Source organism: Natator depressus, chromosome 14 (assembly GCF_965152275.1).
Source record: "Natator depressus isolate rNatDep1 chromosome 14, rNatDep2.hap1, whole genome shotgun sequence".
NCBI lineage: Eukaryota > Metazoa > Chordata > Testudines > Cheloniidae > Natator > Natator depressus.
The window spans coordinates 18,978,395-18,995,915 of NC_134247.1; the positions used below are offsets into that span (position 1 = coordinate 18,978,395).

At 41.7% G+C, this 17,521-nt stretch overlaps 2 protein-coding genes across 3 annotated transcripts in view; one reads left to right on the plus strand and one right to left on the minus strand.

Annotated features, from left to right (window-relative positions):
* LOC141998967 (urotensin-2 receptor-like) overlaps window positions 1-6,938 on the plus strand; it is a 39,086-nt gene extending 32,148 nt beyond the window's left edge. The window contains exon 2 of the mRNA XM_074972004.1: window positions 3,190-6,938. The gene's annotated coding sequence lies outside the window, so the exon portion shown is untranslated. The remainder of the gene's footprint in view (window positions 1-3,189) is intronic.
* OGFOD3 (2-oxoglutarate and iron dependent oxygenase domain containing 3) overlaps window positions 871-17,521 on the minus strand; it is a 92,106-nt gene continuing 75,455 nt past the window's right edge. Inside the window, exons 9-10 of one of the 2 annotated variants that reach the window (XM_074972007.1) lie at window positions 4,567-4,621; window positions 3,271-3,374 (exon numbers count right to left, since the gene is read on the minus strand). In XM_074972007.1, the coding sequence (XP_074828108.1) occupies window positions 4,602-4,621 (20 nt within the window). In that variant the 3' untranslated portion in view covers window positions 3,271-3,374; window positions 4,567-4,601. Of the gene's footprint in view, window positions 3,375-4,566; window positions 4,622-17,521 lie in introns of both variants that reach the window. The other variant, XM_074972006.1, reaches the window with a different exon arrangement.

Sequence of the window (17,521 nt, forward strand, 5' to 3'; positions counted from 1 at the left end):
ACAAAGAAGGATCAGAGACACATTAAGCTACAGTATGTTTAAGTACTAATGCCAATACTGCCTGAGAAATCTGAGCTCCACATGTAGTTAGTTCTGCGACTCCTAGTAGCAAATATCACCAATGACTGGAGATGGAGCACTAGATTGGGCAGGGCTCAGTGAATTCTTTCCCTGATGTCTGGCTGGTAGGTCTCACGGAGATGCTCAGGGTCTAACTGATTGCCTTATTTGAGGTCAGGAAGAAATCCCCCCCCCCCCCCCCCCCCAGGTCAGAGTGGCAGAGACCCTGGAGTTTTTTGGCCTTCCTCTACAGCACAGGGCATGGGTTGCTTTCTAGTTTGAACAAGAGCAAATGTTGGAATCTTTAACTCATGATTTGAGGATGTCGGTAACTCAGCCAGAGGTTAGGGGTCTATTACAGAAGTGGGGTGAGGTTCTGTGGCCTGTGATGTGCAGGAGGTCAGACTAGATGATCATGATGGTCCCTTCTGGGCTTACAGTTTATGGGTCTATAAATTGACACCTTTCCCTGATTATTCTTTTATTTTTTGTAGCTAGAGGCAGTAATCAGAATCTTCTAGTTTAAACTGCATTTCCAATTCTAATTTCTTCTCTATGAATATTACTTTTAGTAGACAAATGCAAGAGCTTCAGTATAAAAATCTTGATTGGCACTGGGACTCTAAAAGAGATGTCTGAGTTACTATGCCACTTTCTTCTTTTTAAAATATATTGATCCCCTTTCAAACTACAGCACGTAAGTAGACTGTGGCAATGGTAATTGACAGACTTGATTACCATCTTGCTGAGAACATCAGTATTAAGGTGGAAATCTCACTATAAATGTAAACACACACACAAACTTGTTCTTAGATACGTTTTAATGTCAGTCAGAATTCACAGTATGAAGAAGATGCAAAGTGTCCTGTAGGCAGTCTTTGAAGTATGAAAAACCTGAATGATTCCTCCCCTGCAACTATATAACAATAATCTCTGGTGCATTAAAACAAGTGCGTTTTAGAAGGTGGTTCTGAAAGATGTGCTATTTTCAACACAATTCAGCCTGTGTGAAACATAGAAATAACCAATAAACACTTTAAAGGGGCAAATTGCAGTGAAGATTCTTTTGTAACTCACTAAAAAAACTGAAGAATTGAGTTTAAATGACATGATAGCTTTAATAACAAAACTAACCCAAGGAATCTGCTGCTGTTCATCCTGTTCTTGCATAAGTGTACAATTAAGGCCTGATCTAAAGGTCCCTGAAGTCATTAGGAGCCTTCTACAGACATCAACAGGTTTTCAATCTTGCCTTTAGACATGCTATCCAACTAACTTTAATATTTTTATTTCTTTAGATCCAGCCACTATGACAAGTTTTCCTCTTTCACATGGAAAGAGTCGGTCTTTCTTGGTGTGCTCATAGCTGAAAAACTCATTGCAGATTTGCCTTGCAGGCACGTCAACTGATATCTCTACCAATGGAACCAATGAGAAGAGCCCCTTTTTATACTGAGCTGCAGTGGAATCCTCCAATATTTAAACATTTCCAATGTCATAAGTCAATTAAAAAGAAAAAAGGGGACAAAAGCATGTGAAATGCAGGCAGTCACAAAGCAGTTTCTTGTAAGCTGCAACAGACTTCTACAGAAGTGACACAAATTCACTCTATACTGTCAATAGAAGACTTGCATCAGAACTCAGTATCTAAGGAAACTTCTTGTTTCTCCTACAATTAAATTATCAAAATGCTAATCTGAAAATCCCTTAGTTACCACAATAAAGCAAGATAATTGACAAGATTAGTCATTTGTTTTGTTACTAGTTCTATATTTATGGCACAACCCACTATTTTCTGAAGTCCTTGAAATACATTATTCCAGTAAATGTACCATAAATGAGCATCCATGGTTAAGGGCAAATCTTCACACTAGGCCAAAGCAAATTGTTCAGAAACTTCTGAACAACTTGGTTCATTATTTGAGCCAGAAAGTTAAGAGCTGTTCCATGACTGCAGTTGAGTGTTGTGAAGCATGACAACAAAATCAGAGCGCCCTTCAACCAAATATCAAATGCCTGAAGTGCTTTATTGCCAATTAAACCCAATAAAAATAGAGCTGAACAAAACTTTTAGACAAACTTTTTCAGTGAAAAATGCAGCTTTAGGGTTGAAAAACATTTTATGAATTTATTAATTTCACAGAATGGTCTTGGGTGGAATATCCTAAAAAATAAAAATCTGAAAAAAAAATCAAAATGTTTGGTTTAGACTTCCAAAATGTTTAGATTTTTTAAATTTGAAAACTATTTTTCATTTTGAAATTTCCTTTAATTATATTTAAAGAATTAACCATTAAAAAGCTCAAACAAAACAATTCACACAAACAGCTGAGTGCAACTACTTTCATGTTCACTATGGAGATGCAGCTGAAAAAAACAAAAAACAACCCAGGGCCAAGCACATCAAATGCTCCTTCCTGAGCAGAGCCCAGACCAATAGGACACATCCTGTTAGCATTTTAGCCATCCCTGTTGCACTACTGAGATTGTTCTCCTAAAGCCCTAGACTATTGACTCACCAGACAATTTAGTTTCCTAATTTTACTTGATACTAAACACTCCTTACCTGCATTAGGTGAGGTGAGACCATGTCTTCCCCCTTCCCTGCCCCCCGTGTTTAGCTTTAAATATCTGTAGTAATTTAAAGAACAGTTCAAGTAAGTTCCAGTAGACAAAACCACATGTGTATTTGCAAATAATGCCCATGACTAAGAGAATCTGTTGCAGGAAGAACAAAGTCTGGACAACATGAGGATAATGTCCTTCTTGTTCTATCTTAGGTGTTGTGACCAGATGGAGATGACAAGATTTAAAGGGCCAAATTCTGGTCTGTTACACCAGCTAACAATGGCATAGGGCCCAGCAGAACTTGGTTCAATATATTCTCTGCATTTCTCAAAGTGAAGTAACCTAAAATCAAAAAGGACTTGTTTTCTCAATTGGATGAATAAAAAAACCAACCCCTTTTAACAGAATGTTGAATTAAATATGGTCCTTAAGGCACTGTTTGCAACACTTATGGAGGAAGATGGGTGAAAATGATGTTACATTATATTAAATACAGGGTAGGGAAATTTTAATTGATTGGGAATTTACACAGGAAATTATCTCCATTTTCTCCCCTCACAGGGCTTCTTCTATCATTCCACTCGACCTCACGTTCTCTCCCAGGACAGATTACGTTAAGACTGGATCCCCAATGCCGTGGTCAGGATTGCAAGTGAAGGAGATGGTAATGGCATAACGAGTGCCCCAGCGAACCTTTTCCACTCGATGAAGGTTCTCCGACCCAGAGGTGAAAAAGGAAACCCGGCCTGTAAGAGACAAAAGTAGAAGATTGGTGAGAGGGCCTATTCCACACCATTGACTAATGGCTCTCTGTGTGGTGTTGCTATGTCTTGGCCCATCTGCTATTTCTTTAGGCTTAACTGCTCTCTAGCTAACTGAAAACTCAGGACTTTATCACCAGGAAGACAAATGATATTACAACTGTGGGCTACACTGAGACAGCTTACTAAAGCTGATTAAAAGGTGCATCAATCCTTTGTGCTAAAATGATGAAGACATAGGGTTCAGCTGGTCCTTAGAGCTTGATAAAGAGTGGGTAGAGACCAGGGAAAGTATGAATCCCCTTCTAATTTGCCCTGATAAAGATATAGCACTTGTGTACTGAACTGCCAGGAATGGGACTTGGGTTTGATTTTTCACGCTGGTCTCTAATTCTATGGACCAAAGGAGCAGGGAGTGCTGCAAAGGTAGCAAAAAGTCCTCCAAAGAAAGAAAAAAAAATTATTTCCCCACTCAACTGAAAACCCTCTAGATAACTTAGGAACAGCATGGACTGACTCACGCCAGAGTCCCATCCACTGACATGTCTCATGGGTGGGGTAGCCTCAGGACTATGTACAGGTTGCAGAGGACATCACCCTTTTCTCCCCGTAAAAACAGATCCAGAGTTTCATACCTCACTATGAACATGATTTAGTATGGCCCTTACAAGAGTCCATGGGGAGGAAGGGGGAAAAGCATGAGCAACCCCCTTTGGAAAACTGCTTGGCTTATCAGGGCCAGACAGTATTACAGTGTCGGCATCTTTGGGGCAAACTGGGATTGTTCCACATGGTACCCTAAAGGGGATAGTGTGTGTGTGTCATGGCTCCATCCCTCAAGCACAGGCCAGCAGAATTGACCTGCTACACATGGTGGGGATAAGTAAAAGCTGCACTCCACAAAATGGGGTAAGTAACTGCCTCCCTGAGGCAGTTTATCTCTCATTGCTCCACTAGGGCAGGTGGCTCCATATTTCCCACTATGGGCTGCACCTAATTGCAAGAACCTAGCTCTAATTTGTTGGGTGTTTTTACAAGGACTAAAGTCCCATAACTATAAAAGACAGTGAAAAGCAGAAGTTTTTAGCTTGATTCTTTTTCTCACTGCTCATTATCCAGGTTCTCAAATGCTATCACTGGCTTGAAACAGAGGCTCTTAAAAAAGCCAGTAACTTACCAAAATTTCTCACTATCAATCACCACAAATCCATCTCACAAGGTAATTTTCCAACCTGGAAAAAGCCAGAGTGGATTTTATAAGCAGCTGTGAAAGGGCACAGGCCATTGTTCAGGTATTTGCAATCTCTTTGTGCACTGTCAGGACATTCATTTTTCAGATAGATCAGAAAGTTCTATATCACAATGCAGTTCCAATTGCTCTTTCCTTAGAAAGAGAGCAATTCCACAAATGAATGGGTTTGGCAGTTGCTTCATGACTACCAAATGGCTCTAGTCCTGTAATTAAGTGCTTTACCACCTATGACTTTTCCAGTAGGAGCATTCCAGAGGGTTTCAGCGTGTTTTTTAAAGTGCCATAGACTTAGTATGGCCATTCATGCATTCCCAGAATACCAGACATTCTGGTACTTCCAGGAATGGCATGGGCTCACCCCCACTGCTGTGACCTCGCACGTAGGATGCGTATGAGGTCACACTGCATACAGATCACCATTTTGAAGAGTGTGCTGGCCTGCCCACATGACCTCCCACACTGAGGGGCAGAGAGGCACACTTTTCAAAGTGGCATGTCCGTTTTTGTCTCAGTACTGGTTGGAGGACAAACCCCACAAAAAGAGGACTGTCCAGTTTAAAATCAGACGAATGACCTGCCTACAGACTTAGAGTGCTATCAAAATAACTAGATAACATTTAAGGCAAAATGCTCAAAATGAAGCATCAAGAAGAAGGGAACACTAACACTTGCACAATCTTTCACTGCTCCAAATTGCCCATGAACAACATAAGAATTTATTTATTTAACGAGTTAAGTAACTAAAGACACGTCTACACTTACCAATAGATCGACACTGCTGCAACCGATGCAGCAATTGAATCCACACTAAAGACACGCTAAATCGATGGGAGAGCACTCTCCCATCGATTTGTGTACTCCACCTTTCCGAGACGCGTAAGGGAAGTCGACGGGAGATGTAGCCACTGCAGTAAGTGGATCTAACTATGTCGACTTCAGTTATGTTATTCACGTAACTGAAGTTGCGTAAGTTAGATCAATTTACCAATGTAGTGCAGACCAGTCCTAACTCAGACTGAAGCAGCATGTTGACAGACTGTAGTATTTTTCTTTGCATGGCTGTCCTATCTGAATCCCATGTTTTCCTACTCAGGCAATTTTTCCACTGATCACAGTAGTCTGAGATTTGTTATAAATTCATCTTAGGGAACTCCCACACTAAGAATCTGACTCTTGCATGCAATATATTTATCTATGAGATGCCCACCACTAAGCCACTGGAGTCATTTGGCTGCCTTACTGTTTTACTACCGCAGTTTGCACCACACGGAGGTAAATTGCTCCAATTATGCAAACTGTACTCCAGAACTGGGCACAAACAGCTAATTATGGGGGGAGAGAGAAGAAATGCTAACTAAAAAGATCCAAAAGCTTTTTCACTGCTGATGTAGGAAGTGCATTTAGATGCTCTAAGTAGCATTCATTAATCAGAACTCAGTAAGACGACAAGTCCTGCAGCCTTGGTTCACAAACTAATCCCTGCTGTTTGCTCTGTTGAGGCTGACAGCAAATCTTGCCCCTGTGGATTCAGTTGCCGTTCAAATTTACATAGGGAACCTGTTCTAAGAGCTACACAAAAACATTTCAGCAAATAGTAATTTTGCTGAAAAATGCATTTTTTGGCGCACCAAACCTATTTGTGAATTTGGGTCAAATGTGAATAGAGTTAACAAAAAAATAAAAATAAAAATATTGGAAATATCAAAATGAACAATTTCAACATTGTTTCAAACTGACATTTCTGAAATGTTTCATTTGACCTAAACAACATTTTTTGGTTTTTTGTTTCAGCAAGAAACACCCCCACTTGCCCCCAAAAAATCAGTTCAGGCTTGAAACAAGCAGAATTTGTTTCCAGATTCGCTGTTTTGGCCACCGAACCGAAATCATTTATTTGGTTACCTCTGTTCCTAAACGCTGAATAGCATCGCAAAATCATATGCTGCATTCTGCCCTGCCTGTGGCTGCATGTCAGTGGTGGGTAAAGCTATATATAGTATATTAATTTACATGCACAGTTTGTAATGACCATTGGTGTCCTGTTCTTCTGAATGAAAGGCACTACACATAATAGCAATGTATTACTATCCTTTGAGCATCAAAATGAACATGCTGGCATCTTCTCAAGGACTTAATTCAAAGCTTGTTTGCCCTGAGTGTATTTATTTATTTAATCTAGGTTTTCTCTTTATGCTCCATCCATGTACCTGGTTCTCTAAATAAGTCATTTGTGCTCACTAGCTTTGCCATTGTTCATTTAAACTGACTTTCAAGCATTTTTGTTCAAACTCTGATTAAAAAGATAAGGAGCAAATCAAGGTAGTGATGTTTCAATTAATTGTTTAAGCCAGTTAACTAAAGTTGATTCTTTGAACTATCCAGGATGTGATTTTAATTTTCTTCTTTTACAAATTTAACTCTTTAATTCCAGCTTTTCTGTAAAATGACTTTTATTGCTACTGTGCATCAAAACCCTATTAAACACAGAAGGAAGAAGATACTTGTAGGTGCTGAGTTGCTGAAGAATTCACAATTCCTGCACCGGGGAAAGGGAGTCTGTCCTTTTGCCTCGCCTGGGAAGCAATTTTGGTACAAATAAATTTCAGATACCTCTAGAACAAATAGCTTTTACATTAATAATACTTAGTCCTGCCATGAGTTCAGGGGACTGGACTAGATGACCTCTCGAGGTCCCTTCCAGTTCTATGATTCTATGAACATTAACTAGGTACAATGTAATTTATCAGGTGCGTTAAGGGGTTTTTAAGGGTGTGGAAGAGGGAGTGGGGATGTTTGAGGGCAGAGAGGCTGCAGATAGTGCAGGAAATGGCAGAAACCCTATGGGGGGGAGGGATAGCTCAGTGGTTTGAGCATTGGCCTGCTAAACCCCGGGTTGTGAGTTCAATCCTTGAGGGGGCCATTTAGGGATCTGGGGCAAAAATTGGGGATTGGTCCTGCTTTGAGCAGGGGGTTGGACTAGATGACCTCCTGAGGAAGCAGCTGAAGGGCAGGGATGGAAGCTGCAGGGTGTGTGTGGAATCCCCAAGAAGCAGAGTAGCAGAAGGTGCAAGCAAGGGAACTGGCTCTTTGTGCTGTTCTGGCAACAAAAGAGCCATAAGGTTGGTTCTCAGCCAGCTGAGAATCCTTGGGTGATGGACAGCTGGCACAGCCTCCCTCCTTCTGCTCTTGGCAGTAGAGGGCACAGCTGGAACATCTATGCTCCATCCATCCCCAGTTGCCTTAATTCTTCTTAGAGGGCCCAGGAAGCTGCTCTAAATTTTGCCAACAGCTAAGCTGGCCCCAGGCCTGGTGAAACACAAAAGTAATCATAGAAATGTAGGGCTGGAAGGGACCATGAGAAGTCATCAAGTCCAGCCCGCAGTGCTGTTGCAGGGCCAAGTAGACCAGCCCTGACAGGTTTTTGTCCAACCTGTTCTCAAACACCTCTGATGATCGAGATTCCACAGCCTCCCTTGGAAGCCTGTTCCAGAGCCTTAGAGTTAGAAAGTTTTTTTTAAATATCTAACCTAAATGTCCCTTGCTGCAGATTAGGCCCATTACTATTCTTTAACCTGTTCTTTCCCTATTTTGGCTTGTATTCCTTCCCTTGTTGTCAATATTAACTGTGTTGAGCATCTGGTCATCATTAACCTTTTTAGTGAAGACTGAAGCAAAACGGGCATTAAGCACCTCAGCTGTCGTGAGGTCATCAGTTATTAGTTCTTTTTCCCTGCTAAGTAAAGGACTTACACTTCCCTTCATCTTTCTCCTGCTTCTAATGTATGTAAAGAACCTCTTCTTATTGCCTTTTATGTCCCTTGCCAGGTGTAACTCACAGTAATGTAAACTGATCTTTGACACCTCCTGCACCCTGAGTTAGCGGAGGCCCAGCTCATCTGGATAAGAGGATCAGGGCTATATTCTTCATCGACCTTAAGCAATAGCACAAGCCACAGAGATTATCCAAGCCAGAAATGGCCAACCTGAGCCTGAGAAGGAGCTAGAATTTATCAATATATGTTGCCAAAGAGCCACAGTAATATGTCAGCAGCCCCCCATCAGCTCCCCTGCCCCGCTCCCAGCGCCTCCCACCCCCTGGCACCCCCACTGATCAGGGTACTCCCCTCCTTCCTCGCACCTCCCAATCAGCTATTTCGTGGCATGCAGGAGGCTCTGAAGGGGAGGAGTGAGGGCACGGCAGGCTCAGGGGAGGGGACGGGAAGGGGTGGAGCGTGGGCAGGGCCTGTGGCAGAGCCAGGGATTGAGCAGTGAGCACCCCCTGGCAGACTGGAAAGTTGGCGCCTGTAGCTCCAGCCCCGGAGTCAGCGGTGCCTATACAAGGAACCGCATATTAACTTCTGAAGAGCTGCATATGGCTCCGGAGCCACAGGTTGGCCACCCCTGATCCAAGCGAACAAGCTGTGGTCAGGTAAGTGACATGAGATGTTAACCAAATACAAACAAAACTGAGGCAAATTAAGTGCTTTTGTTTAAAAATCCCTGTCAATGGTTTCTATTTGAATTAATTTGATCTTCATCCAGCCAATCCATTGTTTATCACATCAATGTACCTGGCTGCAATCATTTCATTATGCAACAAGGCAGTATTCAAAATACAATAAGCAAACTATAAGACATCACTAGTACTGAGGCAACTTAGTGACAATAAGCTGCAACTGTCCTTTTCAAAAACATACCCCAGCCAGACTGTGGTGAAGTTTCTTATGCAGAATTTTGCAGGGAAAAACAAATCACAGGCGTTTACCAGTTATAAATATCACATCTTGATACTTGAATCACAGCCACTGTACAGTTTGATACTGAATATAGCCTTATCTGCCATTTAAAAGATTCTTCTGTGGCTCACAGAATTAAACCTAAAGTGAGAAATGTACCTGGAAACTTTCTAGCTAATACTACGCTGCAGCAAAGCACGTAACAGACTCTAATTCGTACCATTCCAGGAGTTCATAAGACAATTTGCAACCTCCCTAAAAGTTGTGTGTGATGAATGTCAGGACAGGAATTATACTATTAATGGGTATATTTTCAACTTGATGCAGGGGAATTTATGCATCCAGCTGTCACTAGCAATAGAGGTTTATTAAGAAAAAAGTTCACTTTAAAACGACTAACCGTTTTCTAGTACTTCAAAAAGAAAAGGAGTACTAGTGGCACCTTAGAGACTCTTCTTCGAGTGATGGTCCCTACTGGATTCCACTGAGGGTTATGCATGCACACCATGCGTCCAAAGTCGGAGAATTTGGAAGTAGCGCCCGGTGGTCTCTACCCCCACCACAATGCAGTAGTTCTTTATTCTTAACAGGCTAAAAATGCACAAAGGGAGAGCAGTCTCCAGAGAATGCTTAAGTCCACACTTAGCAGATAAACCATTTGAGGAAGCAACTGTATTTTCATTATCCAGAGAACCCTGGGAAAAGACATCAATGAAAATGAAGTGCCACAGTAATAGAGACTTTGACAAGTCAAACAGTTCATAGTTATTTCAACTATTAGACGGAACAAGGGCATAATGAGACACGTGCATGAAGGCAGAGCACTTATGGTCCTGCTTAGAACAGTGACCAAAGGCAAAAATGATGTATCGTGTGAAAACATCCTGCTTCTTTGGGAACAGCTGGAAGACCCACCCAGAGTTTGAATTTTCTTTGCAGCACCATGTGCTTGCAGTATGAGAGCTCACCCAGAACTGCTGCAGAAGTTGCCTAACCAGAGGGATTTTCAGGTAGAACTGCAATTTACTTCTGTGCGTGCACATGCAGTACAGGCTTTAGACTTTGTTACTGAAACAAGAACCTTCTCTAAGCCATACTCTAGCTTTAATCCACAATATTCAGGAGCTGTTACAAGTTTCATTATTACAAGAAAACAAAACATGACTTAGAAAACAGCTTCCAAAAAAAGGGAGTGAGGTCAGACTTAGGCTCTTCCTGGTTTGTCATTGTCCTTGATACGAATCAACTTTTGGTCCAAGATGTTAGACCAGCAATTCACAAGCTGTGAATCACAATCCACAGAGAGCTGGCTGGTCCCATGCTCTTGGCTCTGTTTCCGGATGCTAGATTGTGTTAAAGGCAGTTAAAAATACATATATACTTTGTTAACATTACTTTCTCACATAGCCAACTGCTGTAGTTGCCACATGGATGCTGTGATTGGGAGGGGATATGTTCACCATATAACCTCTCTATTTAGAAATCATGCAGACTGTGAAACCCCCTGGGGCGGCTAGACTATATTTTGAGCTTCCACACAGAAACAAACTAGTGATATCTTACACATGGAAAAGAATAGGTGAGCTAAAAATAGCCATTCATTCCATATGAAACTTGCATATTATAGATCCTTGCATTTCCCTGCCAAGAGTGACTTTTGTCTTACAACTTTACACTGTCCTGAGTTTCTGTTATTGTTTCCTTTGTACTTTTCTTTCATTTTCTGAGTTGTAAACTGTCTTTGATGGACGTTTCCCCTCCCTCCATCTTAACAGATTTCTTTTCAAGCACACTTTTCTGCTTCATTAAAGAAGACTTGATTGTTATTTCTCAGCACATAAATGTCAATTTGATTTATGAGCACTTCCTGTTAAAATGGCATCACAGGGTCCTTAATATAATCCATGACCAGGAGGTTTAAAAATAATATAAGATGTATTATCTTAAAATAAAGAAGGAAAATTATGTTTTCCCAGTGAGCTTTAAAGAGCGAGGCCCCAAATAAATGGCCAGCTGAGGTTTTGCATCTGCAAAAAGGAGACTGGTTTCAGAGTAACAGTCGTGTTAGTCTGTATTTGCAAAAAGAAAAGGAGTACTTGTGGCACCTTAGAGACTAACCAATTTATTTGAGCATAAGCTTTCGTGAGCTAATAAATTGCTCAAATAAATTGGTTAGTCTCTAAGGTGCCACAAGTACTCCTTTTCTTTTTGCAAAAAGGAGACTGTTTCCCTGCGGATTCCCCAGCAAGCTGAACCGCCCACCAGGTCAGCAGCAAAAATACAAAGGTAGCATGAATCATCCTTTTTCTTATCAGAAGAGCTAACCTGCTGTCTGAAGAATAAATTTCATCCAGAACATTCACAATTCAGTCATTAGTATTTTCCCTGTCACTGCAACACCTGGACAACTCAGTACTTGCTTAGTTTCAGGAGTCTTTAATATACAATTCATGCCCAGTGGCCCGACCCTGCAAGAGAATTTCTAGACTCAAAGTATAACAGAAAACCATGGGCAACTCTCACCATCTTCTACTTCTCCCCTCCTTCGCATAGCTCTGCTCCTCCCTGTAGTGCACAAATTGCAGAGATCAGTGTGGCAGCATGGCACTCCTAGTACTTGGACAGGCAGGGCTCCCTGCTACCAGCAAAAGGCACTTTCACATTTTACATGTACTTAAAACAACAATTTCCTCATAGGGACACCAGGGCCCTAAACCTTCCCTCCCATCATCCCAAATTCTGCCTGTTTTTCACGCATAACTCCCACTTCAAAATCCTTTGCACAAGTTCCCGCTGAGCTCCAATGTTTCCTGGAAGGCATGGCACCCCACCCACTTCCCCAACTACCAGTCAGTATCCATACACAGGGAGAACTTAACCATCCCCTCCGGATACTCTGTGAGGGGATGAAAAGATCCCTCTCCCCTTGTTCTCTCCTTTCCTCCCCATGGAGCATATAAAGCACTGATTAGGAGGGTGTGTGGGGTGTAGTCTTGTGACCCAAAAAGAACCTTCTGAATGACCATTCAGCCCACAGGTTGAGAATCGTGGTTCTAAAGGAACATGGGTCCTGGGAACAAGCCTCATCTGGGGTCCTGCCTGAGAGACCTACAATGACTGTGATGGCGTTAGCAATAATCAGTCTTTCCATGGGCTTCTCAGAACCACAGAAACATGCAGAGGTCTGGAACTTGGCATGACAAGACCTCAGCTAAGCAGCATATTTTTTTCCTTCCAAAAAATGTATTTAAAATAAGGCTAAAACCCCCTCTTGGGGTTCAGAAAATAAACCATCTCTGCTCCAGGGGGTGGGGGGCGGACAGTGTCAATACCTCAATCTCCTTGACAGTATGGTGGAGCCTTGTGGCTGCTTCTCTCTATTTCTGTCACTGTGTACCTCAGTGACACCTGCTCTGCTGTTACAAAACTGCTGTAAACAGAAAACAGAAACTGTGTGCGGGGAAAACTGTCACAATAAAAACCCATCATCTCCACATAAGCCACTTGTCTATGGTGAGAAACTGCCAACGAGATCAATCCCAAATATTTATCAAAGCTGTGCTTTGTCATTAGTGCCTGACAGGCACAAAACTCATTAAATGCTATCAGGCAGAGGGAAGCTTGTGTTGTTAAGAAAAACATAAAAATAATTTTTTTTGAAGGGGGGGGGGGGATAAGATCTTTATCATTTATAAAACTTTCCTTCCCCCACTTTCTTTCCTGTTCCTAGGGAGCCGATTCTTGCTCTGACTCACAGGAATCTCTTGTTTATGAGCCTGAGCATTAGACACAAGATTCAGTGCTGTGAATTCCATTTGACCTTAATTCTGATCAAGAAACCACTGGAATTCCAGTCAGTGACACTGAACAGACTACCAAAGTGAACAAGACTCCAGTATGTACAATAGCAGCGGCTATGTTAGTACAATCACTCAAACTGCATTGTGAGTGGAAACAATAGACAAATACTGGTACACACTGCAAGCTTTTGCAAAACACCACATTTGTTTTCCCTGTTTTTACTGGGCTGGCAACAGTTGTCCTTTGCTGGAGAAGAAACTGAAAGAGAATTAGTTTTAATCTCTTTGGCCATATTCAGAGGAGGTAACCACCGCTAGAAGAAGCCGACGAATAGGTAAGTATCACATCTGCATATAGAAATCATGTTAGAATCATCTTCATTCCTATCTGGTTCATCCTCAGAAGATGAACCATTTTCAGTATTAACATTACTACTTTGACCTCAATTTTGAGAGGCAGTGTAATCTAGTGGACCGAGAAAGGAGAACATTCGAATGCTAGTCCCAGCTATGCCACTGATCTGCTGCATAACCTTGAACAAAGCACTTAATCTCTGTATGTTGAGATTCCCCATCTGTAAAATGAGGATAATACTTATTGACGCTTCCTACCAGGACATCTGAGAGGATTAATTCATAAATATTGGTACAGTACTTTGAAGATTTAAATCAGCAATATACATGTTTAGTATTAGAACATCCTTCTCTTCCTCTTATTGGGACTGGAAAAATAAATAAAGCAACAAAGTTATAATATAAATAGTAGAAAATACAAAAACAAGGGAGCATAACAAATATTATTGAAACAACAGAATGCCCCATCATGAAACTTAACTACATGGACTGGGTAACGTCTCTAATATTAGCATGCGTAAGGGCAGCATGAGTCCTTTAACTCAGTAGCTAGAGGTCATTACTCCCCATACTGCAGGCAATCACAAGCGTCTATAGTTTGCCTGTAAAAATCTATCTGAGCTAGCATTGTCCTCTGGGTCTCCCACTGCATTTTGTAAAGACTCTCCATTTTAACTGTTAGCTCCTGGGGGCAGTGATAACACCAGGATGGACTGCAGACTATGGGTTAAGCCGTCACAGCCTTTTCTGAACCACACAGGAAAGTAAAGAGAATAAATCCCCACCCCACCCCCACGCTACCCTACTTGGCTCTGTTCAGATTGTGACTAGCTGTGGGGAATAACGGGGGCTACTCACTCAACACTCCACCCTGCAAGGACATGGGTGGGAAATGGGGTAGAGAGGGACAGGGAAGTGGTAGGAGCTCTGTTCTGTCCCCCCTACTCACTGGCTAGAGTAGCTGAGTGGGCACATAGGGGAGACTAAGCTGCTCCACAGGAGGATGAAGTAACTTACTTCTCTTCCAAAGCAAGGTGAAGCAGGAACTGTTTCTTAAGGGTTCCAGACCAAATCAGGCATTTTCCCCCTGTGCACTGACAGGTTTGACAGTCTCATATTTACCAGCCTAAAACTGTTACTTAGGAAAGGAAGACAAATTGTGTCTCAGCTGCTGAGTAATACTAAGAGAGAAGCCTGAGAAATGGAACAAAATTATTTGGTTATTATCCTTGTCATCTGTTTAAGATTAATTGAAAATTCATTCTAATATAAAATGTCAAGAAACGTTGTATCCCGAGGGAAACAATTGGATCAAAATATTTGCTGTAACACAAGGAGACTTTTATTAAATAAGTAAATATAACATGAAATCGAGATTGTTTTAGGACAGTACCATGGAACTGCAGTATCCACAAGGGCCTTGACTGCAATGAATGGTGGAAGCCATACTTCTCAGGTCCATACTTTCAGGCTGTCTGCAAACTCAGGCAGGTTCTATTGCTGTACCGGACTATGCTCTCTTTATTTTTTCAAGCTTGCTTTCGCAGCCATAAGAACTCCGATGAAGTGAGCTGTAGCTCACGAAAGCTTATGCTCAAATAAATGTGTTAGTCTCTAAGGTGCCACAAGTACTCCTTTTCTTTTTGCGAATACAGACTAACATGGCTGCTACTCTGAAACCTGTTATTTTTTTTAGTGACTGCTGAGATTCTCTGGCAATGGATGAATTCCAGGGCTGCAGAACCATAGAACGTGTGTGGTTCTGTGTGTGGGCAATATGGCACAGAGCCCAAGCTCTGTAGATGCAGTACTGGACCCTATAGGTGTGCCAATCTGATTCCTTGCAACTGCTTTTCTGGAATTCCTTTGACACTTTGACTTGAAAGCAAGAGCTCCAGAGGTGTCTTCTCATAGCAATGTAGCATTCTACAACTAGCTGCAGAGTCGGTGGTGTGTACTCCCTATGGACTTCCCAGCTCTCATTTCTTATTTTATACTGCTAATCTGAATTCATCTCAGGCATGGGCCAAGTTTAACAACTGTCTCTGGATGCTAGAACAGACTTGTAGGTGTTCTGCTAATTTGCAGGCTAAGGTGCAGGAGGAGAGGGAGCAAGGGCACTAGCAGAGAGCTGTGGGTAACCTCTATCCTTACTTACAGCAAAAACTTAGTGAAGTCAGTGGAGTTACACAGTGATCAGGCCAAAGCACAATTTGGTCCCTAGGGTCAAATGCGAGTTTACACAACGAATGAAAAGGAGTTTGATGGTGCACAGTGAATATTTGTCTGTGGGTCAAATTATGCGGTGGCTTTTGTGATAATTTGGTACCATTGGCAGCGTGCCTAAGAAAGGCTCAGACTAACAGGCATGCTACAGGGCAAAACTAAGGTTCATTGGTTAAGTTTGCATGGAAGGGAAACTTGGGCAGCACTTTGCATCTAGCAATATCCCGAGCCACTGACTCTTCATTTTTATTAATATGAAAGCCACACAATTAAAACACACACTCACCATATTACAGAAATAGGAAACATGAATTCCTTTTGCAGAATCATAAGGCTCTGCCTTCTGGAGCATAATATAATGGCAAACATAAAAAAGAAATAGGACACAAACCAATAAACATCTGGCATCACTAGGTTAACTCTCATGGTACACTAAACCCTGATTAGCCTGACATAATACAACAAAGCAACAAGTTGCTTCACCAGTGTAAGGAAATGCTATGCTCACCTATGCAAGTCTGATTTCTCACAGAAAGACTAATGCAAGCATAGGATCTGAATTCATCACAGTCACTTTGAGCTTGAGGTGTTTTGGAAAATGTTGCCTAATCTTGGTCTTGTGAACATCAGAGTTGCACACACTAGAGGGACTGACTACAGCTTAGTAACTGAAAAAACAGAACACAGAAAAGCAGGCAATTCCTCCTGACCAGATGCCCAATGTTAATGCCTCATCATCAGAGCAATTGTGCCAGGGACATCTCTTGCTCTTTTCCCCTCAGAGATAGTTGGAAAAATCTGTCACATGCTGGAGAAATTAATGCCCAGAGAAGACTAAAATTACCATAGATACTGAATAATTATTAGTTAAAATTATTGTTCTGCATTCATTTTCTAGACCCAGAAATTACTAGATCTTTATTAGTAAAATCGGTGATTAACCTGCTGAACTCTTTCACACCTGGCCTGTAATTCTCTAAATTATTATTCTTACTTTCATGCATACGTTTTTACTTTAAACGCACAAGCACCTGGATTTAAAACTTTTTTAAATTATAGTTTTTAAGTATGGAAGTAATTAAACTGTACATTTAACACTAAAAAAGCATGTGTAGGCTTAGATTCAACAGACTCCCTCCCTGCCTGTCTTTTTCCACCACCGCAGTTGGCTGCTCAAAATATCAGCAGTTCGTACTTCACATATTAATCCCCAAAGGAAGGTTGACAGTCTAATGGGTCACCTAGAAGTGAAAACTGCCCTCTCTGCATCTCATCAAGACCTCTTCACTCTGCTACCTCTCCTCTGATCCCTTCTTCTCATCCGCATCCTGGCACCCCAGGGCTGTCTCTCCCTGCTGTCTCTCTCCCAATCTACCTCCTTGCCATACTTCTTACCATACCCCTGCTGCCGTGTATCGCCAACCCCTTATGCTGGCCACTTCCTCTCTCCCTCTTTTTGGAGATGCCTTAGGGGGGTGCCCTGAGTTTCTGTGGAAAGATGCACTTATAGCTGGTTCCTGCAGCAATCTTTCATGTGTCTATCATTTGTGCCCCAAACCAGGATGCAGAATTTTTAAAGAAAGGGGTGTTTGGGATCATGGTGAGCTGTGTGGTACAGTCGATAGGTGTTGGAAGTGTGACTTGCCTATGAAATTTTTTTAAACTCCATTAATTATTTCATCTTTATGGAAGAGATTTCTGGCTTCAATGCAGTGTTGAGTTCAAATGGATGAATTTCACACTCTTTTTATTATTGGACAACAA